We start from the raw sequence: 13,513 nt of genomic DNA, 5'->3' as shown, positions 1-13,513 counted from the left end.
GACCCATTCCTCCCCGTTCCTTTAGCATATGAGGGGATCTTTCTTTTTCTAGATTGTGTGACCTGTAAACAAGGCTGACATTGAACCCATGGTCCTCCTGCCTCTACTTCCCAAGTGTTGGTTGGAAGGATAACAAAAGGCAAAGTGGGCACCTTTTGGTGGGCCCTGCCAAGGTGTGCCATGTGCAGCAGCATTAATGCAAGACGTTTACTGGGGAGGTATTGTATACATAATAAATAAATAAACCGTTTTTTTTTTTAAGTATTTGGCTTTAAATTGTGGTAGTGATCTTCTCGACCAGTGGGATTAACAGAGATTTAAGCATTTGTCAGATGAATGGCCAGAGGTCTCCATCGTATTTCAGCTAAGCGTCTATAATGTGGCTTTTACTTTTCTGTTTGACTCTTACTCTTGGTTTGTGTGTTTCAGGTTCACATCCAGTATCCAACTGAGTTTGAATTTAATCTCTATTACCTAAAGTTCTTGGCTTTTCATTATGTGTCTAATCGCTTTAAAACATTTCTTCTGGATTCAGACTATGAAAGATTAGAGCATGGTATGTATTTCTATGCCTCTGTTCTATCTTGTTGTTGTTGTTAGTTTTGCATGCTTTCAGTGGAAACTTGGATGATGTAAGTGATTCCAAATAAGATTTGAGTGTAGAGTGATCTGAGTAACTGCCCAGTTCCAGGGCAGTATGCTCTCTCTGAGCCATTAGTTACAGTAAGTGCTCTTTCTTGTCTTACCTTTGTAAAGCTAAAAACGCTCACTGTTTGGCACCTTCAATCACTACCACTGTGTAGGAGACATATTTAATTCATAGTATTTCTATTCATGTCCACTCTGATAGAAAGGGACCTGTCTATGGTGACAGTTTGGCAACCAGCTCATGAAAAAGGCTCTAAACCAAACATACTAAAGTTAAATTCTAGCACCACCGCTTACCAGCTGTACTTTGACGGGGGGTGGGGGGGGCTCAGCCTTCTCATCTGTGATGTCGGGACAGTGATAGGGCACAGTAGGACCACAGTGACCACAGCAGGAAGCAGTGGCCAGTTTCTCAGCACAGCTGTTAGCATACAGTAAGCCCTTGAGGAACTGTAGATATCAGTATCGTTATTACAATTTCTAAAAGCTATAACATTTATTAAAAAAATAGATTCTGAGAAACTATGAAAATATTTCCCAGGAGTTGTTAGGAAAATGGGAAATGTGTGACAAATTTTTGTTAGGACAAGTCAAAAACAGTCAGCCCTTGTTCCAGGTGGCTTGGTTGGAAGAGTACTTGCCTAGTATGCATAGAGCCCTGGGTATGATTATCACCTACATCACATAAACCAAGCATGGTGCTATATGCCTGTCATCCTAGCACTTAGAAGGTAGGAAATTAAAGTAAAACAGAGTTGGTATTCTCAGTACTTCATATGTCACCGAGTATTTAGAAAGAGAACCCTTCACAACTAAAGCTTTACCAGTGATCTCAGTTTAAAATCTGCAGTCAGGCAGTACTAGTTTCAGGGCATGTTCTTGAAATTGTCAGCTATGATAGATATTTCACTTTGGGTGAAGGAAAGAACACTGGCCAGACCATTCCCATCCTGTTTGTTCTTCAGACCTGTGTAATACCTCATATCACAGTCAGAAACAGTGATCTAAGCAGCATGTGGAGAGAAGGTAATTAGAACTAGTGACAGCTTTCTGTATCCAGTCTTCAGCCAACTGAGTATGACAGGGTCACTGTTATCACTAAAGGGCGCATTATATGCATATATGGCTGTCAGAGAGATACAGAGCTGCTCAGCAAATTACCTTTAGTCCATGTGGATGTGGCCAAAGCCCAGGCCAGAACCCAAGGTCCCTGCTGTGCCAGATGATGACTCTAGTTAGAGAAACATTAGAATCTGGTGCAACATTTCTCAGACTTGACTAGAATCAACTAGGGACATCCAGGCAGCACCTCCAGCCAGTTTAGTCAGAACCTGAGGGTAGGACCAGGCAGCCAGAGCTTTTGAAGGCTCCCAAGTGATTCCACCATGCTGCCAAGGTTAAGTGCTCCACTGCTCCAGCAGGGAGTCAGAAAATATGACAGTGGGTGAACAGCTTCGTCCCTCAGCCGCAGGTCCCTCATCTGGAAACTGGCCAAGGCTTTCTGTGCCATGTATGATCTAAAAGAGATTAAACAGAACAATTAAAGGAACTGGATAAGAGAATGTTTTACTAAACCTGTTAGAGTGAAAATTAAATTGTTTTCATCATGTGTCTTACACATTTTTCATAAACCACCTAGAATGTCAGAACCAAAGGGCCTCTCCAAACCCCTCTCTGGACCCACCATCTAACCTGGTTTAATTTATATGCCAGTGTAGTCTGGGTTGCCTAATTGGAATCTGTCCCTGCTGGGCAGACTCACCAATTATGAAGCCTACGCAGTCAGGTCTTAGTTACCAGCAGCTGTGGGGACTGTCCTCTACCTGCCAAGGTCAGCAGTTGGAGAATAGGACTCTCAGCCACTGCTGATGAACCTCAGTCATAACTGTCAAGGCCTCATCAGAAATTCTCCACTGTCTTGAAAGAGTATATTACTGTTTTGGAATTGTACCATAATAGGACTTGATGATAGTGTCTGATGGTTCAAATATTTTTTAAATGTTTGTTTATATTTAAATTGTTCCCTGTGTATGTTCATGTTACTCTGAAATAGTCATTTGGATAGTGTAAGAAAAGCCTATTGTCCATAGTTCCAGTCCGTGGGTAGCATCAGGGTGGAGTGTGTCCTGAGAAACAGGGCTACCGTGTACGCTCTCCCATTGTCCTGTCTAAAGTCTATCACAGAGCCTGCTTGGTGACGCTGTAAGTGCCAGGACCCTGCAGTGAGGAAAGAAGGAAGGAAGAACAAAGTAGAAAAGAAACAGTCAGTCTTGGGGCCCACAGGTTACATAATTTTGTACAACCTTGGGCCTGAGGTGGTCTCTTGTGGTAAAAAGTTAGCTTTTAACAGGATCGCTTCATGCAAAGTGAAGTAGCACTGCCTTTCCAGAACTTGCTCTTACCTCACCTCTCACCCTAGCATATTTATATCCCCCATTAAGAACACAGAATGTGCAGCCAGGCATGGTGACACATGCCTTACCAGCACTCAGGAGACAGAGGCAAGCAGATCTGAGTTTGAGTCCAGCCTGGTCTACATACCTAGTTCCAGGACAACCAGCGCTACACAGTGAAACCCTGGAGGATGGGGGAATATCAGAATCTAAGTTCATATAATCACTTAAGGAGACAGAACATGCCCTCTGTCTTTCTGAGTCTTCTGTGACTGTCATTTGTGGAAGTAAATGTTACCCAAGAATATGTTTTTAATTGCTTCATAATAACAAGTTTATTAAAGAAACAGAAAATTAAATTTTCAACTAAGCTGTATGAGTTAACTAGGTCCATTTTCTGTGTAGACTGTCTCCTTTGTGATAGTGTGTTCAGAAGCAGACAGTGGGACAGCTCTGCCAAGGCCCTGTCCCACACTTCTACAACCTGATTTTGTTGGCAGTTAGCTTTTAAGATTTCTGCACATTTGTTGCTGCTTTCAAAAACATAAATATTTTCTCTTCTATATGTTTCATACTTTTAGGCAAGATTTCAATTTCTTTCCATTTTGATGGATTTTTTTTAAATTACAGGAACTTTATTTGATGATAAAGGTGACAAGCATGCCAAGAAAGGAGTTTGTATTTGGGAGTGTATTGACAAGATGCACAAGCGGAGTCCCATTTTCTTCAATTACTTATACTCACCTGTGGAAATAGAGGTAGAGTTAAATCATTTGTATCTTATTTTCTGAATGTTGTGTATAAAAGTTTCTCTTCCTTTAGTATATGTAAACATTTGATGGGGTTTCATACCAAAGGTATTTAAAAGTTTGAGACTGCATAGGTTTGGGTTGTAATGGAAGTGGAGACTGCTTACTAAATACTTGATGCAAATACTAGGGCTGTTCCCCAAACCTTAGAAGGGATAATGTCAGTACAATCAAAGCAGAGCAACCTCGCCTGTGTAGGATTAAAGGTGCTGCCATGCCGTGCCACAGCTGAAAAATCTTAAATGCTTTAAGGAAGAGCCTTAAGGGAAGCACTGACATTTAGAACCCAGCCCAGAGGATGGCATATCTCAGGGGCAACAAGGCTTGGTCATATGTATCTGCATGACCTAGGCATGCAACAGGCAGGTTTAACCATGTGAAGCTGGTGCTGGGAACTCAGATCTTCTGTAAGAACATTAAATATTCTTAATAACTAAACCCTCTCTCCAACCCATAATTTCATCTTCTAAATTATTTCTGGGACTCAGTGTGGTAGTATATGCCTCTAATCCTGTCACTTAAGTGATAGACACAGGAAGATCACAAGTTTGAAGCCAGCCAGGACTGCATAGCAAGACCCTGTCTCAAAAACATCAACAGAATTACTAGATGGGAACTGTTCGATGCCTTACATAAATCAGAGACTTGAAGGCTAGGCAGGATTGATAGCAGAACTTCAGTACTTAGGAAATGCAGAGGTCCCTCCCTGGGCCATGCATTTAGAACTCTATTTGACCTTTCTCTGGTGGGACCTTCAGAAAGAAACAAAATGCTCATTTTTAGGTAGCCTCTCCTCATCCAATCTTTGCTCTGGGTACTCCATATCCCTGGTCTGAATCCAAATCACTCACCAGGTTACTTGCCCAAGTCAGCCTGCCATGTCAGTGCATGAGTCCCAAGACCCAGAGAAAGCTGCCTCACAAGGACGGAGAAGAGTGTGTCTTAGTGGCCTAGGATATACACAAATGTTCATGCAAGGTCAAGGTGCGAGGAGAAGGAGGTTAAACCAAGGCCTGTGAACTGGGAATATATCTCTCCCTGTGCTACTACTTCCTAGTATAGAATTATAAAGAACCCAAGAACCCTTTATTTGAACCTGACCTTCCAAATCATTAGGAGGTTACATTTGTTGGGGAAGGAGGATAAATATGTTTTATTTAATGCTCTCTTGATGTAGAAGTTTTAAGTATTTAGGTGAATTTATATACTTGCCCTGCACCCTGCAAATCTATGTATCAAGTACTTCAGGGTCAAGATAAAGTTACATTTCAGAATTCTCTTTAAACAGGCCCTGAAGCCTAATGTAAATGTCTCCAGCCTCAAGAAGTGGGATTACTACACAGAGGAGACTCTGTCTGCAGGTCCTTCATACGACTGGATGATGCTGACCCCCAAGCATTTTCCTCCCGAGGAGTTGGATATAGCTGGAGGAGCTGGGCCCCAGAGTCAAAGGAGAACAGTGTGGCCATGCTATGATGACATCAGCTGCAGCCAGCCAGATGCCCTCACCAGACTTTTCAGTGTAAGTCAGAAATGTGTAGACACATCTACAGGCACTCGGCCCCAGGAGAACAGCTTAGACTGGCTTGCATACTTACATCTGTAATGGCTCCCTTACTCTGGGCTGTGTCATAGTTAACACTCTGAATCTGAAGAATCCAGCCTTGACTCTATGCAGCAGTGGACACCACACTTAACTGTTGGCAAAGTTACCCACAAAAGTGACTTTGCAGTGCAAAAGGAAGCAGCTGAGAAAACATCATTCCCTTCCAACGCTAGCTGCCTAGGCTGTTGGAATTAGGTCTGGCAGTGGCTTTCATAGGTGCTTTACCTCCCTTTGTTAGAAGTATGGGCAGCTAGTGGCCTGATGGGACACCTTCTCAAGGCATGCTCTTGAGTGAAGCCATCCTGGCAGTGGACTCCCAGGACAGTGCTGTGTTCTGATGTGGGTCAGACAGTTCATGAAGAGTCCTCTCTGTTTTCAAGCCAGGAAGGATATGCTGCAGTGGTAGCTGTCTGAGCCCCTGTCAGAGGGAAGTCATTTTCATGAGCATCTCTTGGGTCATTCTTTGCACATCTGGTTTGAGTCGCCGAAGTCGAGGGCTCCTCTGTAAGAAATACTTAACTGCCGCAGCCATTAGGGTTGGGACATAGGCCCACAGCTGGCCTGTAGCTTTGTCATCAGATTTCCGACAGGCTGTCCAAGAGTAAAGAAGGTGTTTGAGACACACACACACACACACACACACACACACACACACACACACACACCGTGTCTTATTATTTAAATCAATCCATTCAAAAAAAAAACCTTCTGAGTCCTAATAAATCGTCAAATCCAGCTATCCTCCAGCCATGCTGTTCATCTGGGCCCAGCACAGAAGAAACCTGCATCTCCAGGCACATCCTGGCCTTCCATAAAATATTCGCCTGTCAAAACTGCCCTTTTCATTTCTTTACAGGAAATTGAAAAATTGGAGCATAAATTGAACCAAACTCCTGAGAAATGGCACCAGCTATGGGAAAAGGTAACCATGGACCTTAAGGAAGAGCCAAGAACAGATCATGTGAGTTGGCAAAGCCCCCTGAGCTTTAGAAGGTGCTAGGTCAGATGGAGCCCACAGCTCATAACCCAGAGAAAGTGGTAGAGAGGGGTCATGCCCTAGAGGTTCAGGGCAGAATGGTCCAGATGACCAAATGCTTCCTGAATGTCTCACTCCCCACAGTGACATAATGCACATGTTTCAGGCACTGAATCCAGAGGAAATTACTGGGTTCTCTCTATCTCGGTGCCATTGTGGTCTCTTCTGACCTACCACAAGGGGCAGGGAATGCCAGGACCATGTTTGCTCCAGAGAAACAAGCAAAGAGAAATACTATAGGACGACAGACAACATGCGCTACTTTCTGTTGCCCAAACTTCCTTCTCTGTTCACTTCCTGTGTCTCATACCCCATTTCCTATTTCTGAGATTAGAAACATTTATCAAGCACATGATATGTCCAAGGGACTAAGCCCTATGCAGTCCACAGTGAGCAAGTTTTGTACCTCATGCACAAGGGGAAATGCAGAGAAGTCTCACAGCTACTAACTGGCAGGGCCACCACTCAAATCCACAGCAGACTGACTCCCAGCCCAGCACAGGGAAGTGAGGACACATGGTGTTCTGAAGAGCATTTCAGGGAGAAGAGACAAGGCAAGTGGCCTGAGAAGAAGGCCCTTGATACAAGAGCCTCTGGACTCCACCTTACCTTCACATGACTCTTCAGGAACTGTTGCCACTTGGACATAAAGCATCTTCATCCACCTGTGGCCTTTTACCCCAGAAAATTAAATTGTTTCTAGATTTTTTAAATTATGAAAGTAGGATGTATATTTTTAAAATAACAGTACACAGACCATTACCAAGAGATGAAAATGACCCACAATGCATAACCTAGAAATACAAGATTTACTGGATGTGATATTTTAGAACCTGCCTTCTTGTTGACATACATGCCATTCATTCACTTCATTTTGGTTTCTCTCTAGAGCTCCATTGTAAAGGAATAACTGTTTGTTTGTTTCTTTGTTTCTTTGTTTCTTTGTTTTTGGTTTTTTACCGGTCCCCAAATAATGGGTATTGGGTTATTTCTACTTCTCATTTAAAAACAGAAACAGATGAATGTTCAATGTGTGTTAGCTCACTAGTCAGTTGTTACCCTGAGATACATTTGTATAAATGAAATTATCAGGCCAATCTCTAAGCCTTGGGGAAACTTTTCTAGCTCATGTTCTGCTTTTTCAGTCCCAAAGACACTCACTGGGGTCCCCAGGACTTGTGTCTACCAACGTGCCTTCCTATCAGAAGAGGCCTGTGCTGCACCCACTGGACCGCAGTACTGGCGAGGATCAAAATGCCACCATCGCCCCATCCAATGGTGTAGAGCACAGGGCAGCTACGCTTTACAGCCAGTACACATCCAAGAACGATGAGAACAGGTGACATTGCTGGGTTCTGACTGTTAGCCTAAGCCAGCCCTGTGCAAACAGCCTTGTCAGACTTGGATTTTCTTTCATTCTGTGGGTTTTTGGTTTGGGGTTTTTCTTAAATGTCTTGTTTAGATATTCCGGGGGTGGGGATCAGTCTTTGAGAGAATGCATGTCAGAATACTTTTTTAGTGGCACCATCAGAAATCCTGCTTATCCTGGCTCAAAGAAAAGGAATCTACTCACATAAACTAGGGATACCAAGGACGTGCTAGTAGTGTCTCTCACAGCATTGTCAGACCTTTCTTTCCAGCTCGGTTTTCCCTGGGTGTCACAGCATTCCTAGCATAGCAGGAAGCATGGAAACCATGAATTCCTAACCGGGGAGTGTAGTGGTCCCAGCAGAAGGAGTCAGTCTTTCCCCAAAGGGCTAGGGACAGAATTCCAGGGAGAGCTCTCCTCAGGGAGACAGAAACCAGAGAAACAAAAGATAGTTTTTAATGAAGTCAGAATAAACTGTCTTGTTGCCCTTTCTTTTAGATCCTTTGAAGGAACACTGTACAAAAGAGGAGCATTGCTAAAGGGTTGGAAACCCCGTTGGTTTGTTTTAGATGTAACAAAACATCAGGTAAGACCCCCCAAAAAAACTACTGTCTAGGCTCACCTGAAGACCTTCTTATGTGTTTCCCACCTTTGTAGATGGTGGCTCTTCCAAGGCCCAAAATGTCCCTGAGCCCTGGCAGTAATTGTTGGAAGTAAATTTTATAGCAGCCTCTACCCAGAGCCCTGCATGCCCAGAGCACTAGAACTCTTAACGCATAATCGTCTCCTCTTTAACACCCAGGTCTGGAAGCATCTGGGAGCTTTAGCCTGTTCTGTGCACATATGAGCTGTGTGCTCCCTCTCTCCCATGGTACAGCTGTCCATTTTTACTGCAGAAAACATCCAATTATGACAAATGTATCTGACATTTATTGCAGCCCACCTCACTGTACTGGGAACTGCTTTTCTTCACCACCCAGTCCTGGGATTCACAGCAGGCTAGATTAGACGTTCACTTAGAACTCTTTGGCATGCTTTACTATTGTCGTAGCTGCTATAGGTTAGACTTCCATCTCTTTGCTCCTGTAATCTCAAGGTACTCTTACCCAAACCTTCTGACCCAAAGCACCCTTCATTTGCAAGAGAAGTGAAGCCTCTGTTTCTGGCTGGCTTGCTGTGGTCAGAATGCAGAGAACATCAGGAAGGACCTAAAACAGTGGTTCTCAGACTTCCCAATGCTGCAACCTTTAATGCAGTTCTTCATGTTATGATGATGCCCAACCATAAAATTATTTCATTGTGACTTCATACCTTAATTTTGCTACTGTTTCGGATCGTAATTTAGATATCTGATATATAACCCCCAAAGAGGTCACAACTCAGGCTGCCCTGTGCTCTGGTCTGTGCCTTGTCACCCCTTCCAGAGCAAGACAGTCGGGGCAGCGCTTTCTCTGGCTCAAGGGCTTTGTTGGTGTTTTTGTTTGTTGACTCTTAAGAATATTGAGATTTTCAAGCATACAAATAGAAGCCCTTTTTAGAGCTGTATTCTAAAATAGTAGTGTCCCTGAAATCATAGAACCTTCACTGTGAGGAAAAGTTCGATTAAACCACTAAGTAGAACACAGAAAATTATGACTTTGCTATATTTTAAAATTATATCAAATCATACTCATATTCTCACCAATCTTCTGGATTTCTTTAGCATGGAAGATATATAATTTTTCCATTTAGTCCTTCTCATACCATACCTGGGGGCAGGGATGAGTCAGTAGCAACAGTAATGGAAATGCCGATCGCAGTCCTGCTGTGCACACTGGAAGCCAGACTAGGCCAAGAAGGCCTTCACTAGCAAGCTCTTAAGCTTTTAAAATAATTCATTTCTTCTTATTCCAAAGTAATACACAGTTATTGTGCCAAATTTAAACATCTCATAAAGCTCTGACAGCCCCAGAGCCGGCAGCTAGGATCTGTCTGTGATTTCCTTCAGCGCCATTTTACACTGCGTATCTGCTGCCTGCCAGCCTGCTGCTCATGCCAGAGCCCTTCTTGTCCTTTACGTCTCATGGCTGTGCTGTCACTTAGTGAGCCAGTGCTCAGTGCCGAGCTGACAGATGCAGTGCCAGTGGAGAGCACGGCATTTCCTGTTCCTGCGGGAAAGTAGAGGTGGGAGAGATGGTTCCACAGATACAAACATTCATTTCCGCCGACATCACTAAATTGTTTCTAACAAGTTCTGTTCCCAGTAACAGCATATGGGAGTCTCACTGTCTTGCTGGACATTACCGGCCACTGTAGTACTTCTCAGACTGAGAGTGGGACTCAGTCATTTCATTCGTCAGGCAAGGCTGGGGAGACTGTGAATGTATGTGGCTAGGCAGTGTTTCCCTGTTACCTGCCATTGTGATCCTTGGCTTGTTTCCAGGTGGACTGTTTATCAGTGTCTAGGGATTTTTTTTTTGTTTTTCGTTTTGTTATTATTTTTGTTTTTTCAAGAGGGTTTCTCTGTGTAGCACTGACTGTCTTGGAACTAGCTTTGTAGACCAAGCTGGCCTCAAACTCACAGAGAGCTGCCTCTCTCTGCCTCCCGAGTGCTGGGATTAAAGGTGTATGCAAGAGGCAGCCAGCGTTGTTCATGCTAGGGTATTATTCCATGCAGAGTGTGCACCAAAAGCAAGGTGTAGAAGAGAGATTAAATATGGTTTGGAAAACCATTTCCCCTTTCTGTGACCCATCTGTCTCTTTTTGATCCTAGCTGCGATACTATGATTCGGGGGAAGACACAAGCTGTAAAGGCCACATTGATCTGGCTGAAGTAGAAATGGTCATCCCTGCCGGCCCCAGTATGGGGGCCCCAAAGTACACAAGTGACAAGGCTTTCTTTGATGTGAGTTCACCTCCCGCTCTGCAGCAGCTCTCGTCACCTCCCATCATCACAGGTCCCAGAGGAGTGGTAGTCACTAGAGATGGGCATTTTATGGCTCTGCATAAGTTGCAGACTAACCCCATACCTTTCCTCTCCCACTGCCCAGAGCCTCTGTCCCTCCTCAGCCTTCACTACAGCACTGTCACTGCCCCTAGTCACTCTGGAGCGGGGAGAGGACGGTTAGGTAGAGTGGAGCACAAGGAAAGCTGACATTTTCCTAGAGCTGCCTTTGAGGAAGGTGGGGAGGGCCTCAGAACCAGCTGGCACCTCTGGCCTCTCCCAACACAGCACCAAAGCAGAATGGTGAGAAAGCTTGAGGGGAACTGTGCCGCCCCTTTCTTCAGTTGGGGCCATGACAGAAGCCTAGAGCCAGGGAACAACATCATAGCCTGTACAGGGATGGAGAATGTGACCTCCAGCTTCATCCTGAGGATTTAGTCAGGGACTAAATATCTTCTGGTTTTGCATGGCCCTTAGAATACTCCACAGTCTACCTCAAGGTGACAGATGATGTTAGAAGGAGCAGTTATGTCTTAACAAGATGGGATGAGTTTGCCACTCACCCAAAACCATTATCTGTTCCTCTGTCATTTGGTTCTATAGCTCAAGACCAGCAAGCGTGTGTATAACTTCTGTGCTCAGGATGGACAGAGTGCCCAGCAATGGATGGACAGGATCCAGAGCTGCATCTCTGATGCCTGACCAAGCACAAAAGGTGGAGGAGCTCATCTGCCAGCAGGAGCGGACGATGGTCACCCCAGGACTGAGGTTCTGCTTTCCCTGTCCCTTCTTGGAGCAGTTGCCTTGGCACACAGGTCTGGTAGGCGCCCAGGCCCCTCACAGCCTCATTCCAGCAGGATTTAAGTGACTAGGGATCAGAGGAAGCTCTGAAACCTGCTGCCATCGTCTCCTAGGCAAGCTAGCTACTGCCCAAGTCCTCATAAAGCTCCTTTTTGTTCTCCAAGGTCATAATTTCCTTCAAGAACTTTTGACAACAAAAATCCAAACCCTCCAAAGGTCATAGAATGTCCTGCATATGTTTTCCATCTGACACACCTACTTTTATGCCTAACCTTTGAAATATTCACCTCCCTGGTGCTGCCAAAAGGTGCTTCATGGTCCCTGCCCTGCTTTGGAGCTTCACTGCAGGGGACATCACCACTCAGTGACAGGCTAAGAAGGAGTGCACAGGATTCTGATGGGAAAAGCAACAGTGGGCCTGGGCCGGTGCAGAAAACACTGCATCAAACCGCTGGTCTCCGAGGACCCTGTGCCTGTGTCCTGTGTTCTCTCCTATTCCTTGACAGCTTTCTGTGAAGTGACAAGCAGCAGCATGTACGACCCACAGAACATGGGAGCAAGTTGGAGACTGAGGCCAGCTGCTCACCAGCACGCACCCGGGACAAAGCTACATAACCAGCCAGCTCTGCGCTGAGAAGTAAGGCCTGCTCTTACACTCTCAGCTACAACAGCCTTGTCCTCTAGCCTAAAACTCAAGGAGGCTGTTCACCTTTGTGAGCCTGAGCAGCCGCTGCAGCTGCTGGGTCTCTGATGTCTTGATGGATGTGTTTGTTTTGAAATGTTAATATGTTAAATACCAAACTAATATTTCAAAATATGTATATATGATTTCTATATGCTGATTTTTCAGATAGCCTGCTTATAATTTAATAGAAAAATAGCTAAACTGATTCATAAGATTTTAGAAATAAAAGATTGTTCCCTTTTTAAAGAATAAAAACTACTTTGTAGATTAAAAATAAATCAGATTTTCAAATTAAAAATTATCAACATGCTAGAAAATAGAACTGTATTAATATATAAGAAATTGGGAAATAAAAATGAAGGAATTTTTATCATATTCATTTTATAAATTTGCCACCTGTGAAAACGGTTTTTGCACATTATTTGTATTTTTCTTTGTATATGAAATAATTTTTGTACTTTGTTAACTATGGAGCCCATTGTACTTTTAGCTCTTTGAGACTGTGCACACTACTGCTTTTGTAACTGGATTCTCTTAACTTTCATGAAGGCATTACAGGCCTGAAGTTCACTAACCACCCGAAATTAAATTTATTTCTTAAGAAAAAGTGACTCTTGTGTACTATGAAGTCAGGCTCATTCTGCACTGCCCACTACTCAGGAGCAATAACCCATTTGGGCCTTGGAAGCATCAGAGATGCTGGACTGCAGCCACAAGCTTCTGGGTCCTGACACAGAAGGTCATCCTCTCTGCTTCCCCAGTAAGCTGTGCTAGTGGCCATGCTCCTGCCTCTCTCGGGCCAGAATTTACTACCTGTGGTGGATGGCAGATCATAAAGACTGCAGCAGAAGAAATGGAAGTTCTGGTGTGTCACAGACTTTTCTGGGTTGAGTTATTGGTTTCAGTTCTAAATGACACTCTGGTTAAGTCTCTGGAGTTTGCCTTCCAGTGCTGCAAAGAATGCCAGTCCTTCTCTTAGCCCTCAGCAGGTCAGCGTGCTCTGGGAGCCTCAGAAGCCTGGGCAAAGCAGTGCTGGTCCCTCCTTGAGCCTCCAGGCACATATGACCCAGCCAAGGGGTCTCCCTGCCACAGTGCCCTACTGTGTCACTGAAATTCAGGAGGGAAACTGGAACCAGGGGCTGAGCAAGTTCGATGCCCAGAGTCAGTACTGAGATACCCTCCATAGTGGCAGTCAAAGCTAACGGGGAAGGACAGGCAAGCCAAGGTTGTAGCAACTCCCTAG

At 44.3% G+C, this 13,513-nt stretch overlaps 1 protein-coding gene across 1 annotated transcript in view; it reads left to right on the top strand.

The window, feature by feature from the left end:
- Sbf2 (SET binding factor 2) overlaps nucleotides 1-12,881 on the top strand; it is a 396,726-nt gene extending 383,845 nt beyond the window's left edge. The window contains exons 33-40 of the mRNA XM_038328033.1: nucleotides 430-556; nucleotides 3,672-3,799; nucleotides 5,139-5,372; nucleotides 6,313-6,417; nucleotides 7,638-7,831; nucleotides 8,360-8,447; nucleotides 10,614-10,745; nucleotides 11,388-12,881. Of these exons, the coding sequence (XP_038183961.1) occupies nucleotides 430-556; nucleotides 3,672-3,799; nucleotides 5,139-5,372; nucleotides 6,313-6,417; nucleotides 7,638-7,831; nucleotides 8,360-8,447; nucleotides 10,614-10,745; nucleotides 11,388-11,486 (1,107 nt within the window). The 3' untranslated portion in view covers nucleotides 11,487-12,881. The remainder of the gene's footprint in view (nucleotides 1-429; nucleotides 557-3,671; nucleotides 3,800-5,138; nucleotides 5,373-6,312; nucleotides 6,418-7,637; nucleotides 7,832-8,359; nucleotides 8,448-10,613; nucleotides 10,746-11,387) is intronic.
- The last annotated feature ends 632 nt before the right edge of the window (nucleotides 12,882-13,513 follow it).

This window comes from Arvicola amphibius, chromosome 1 (assembly GCF_903992535.2).
Source record: "Arvicola amphibius chromosome 1, mArvAmp1.2, whole genome shotgun sequence".
Lineage (NCBI taxonomy): Eukaryota > Metazoa > Chordata > Mammalia > Rodentia > Cricetidae > Arvicola > Arvicola amphibius.
Note: the sequence above shows the minus strand (reverse complement) of the source record. Positions and strands in the feature narration are given on the sequence as shown.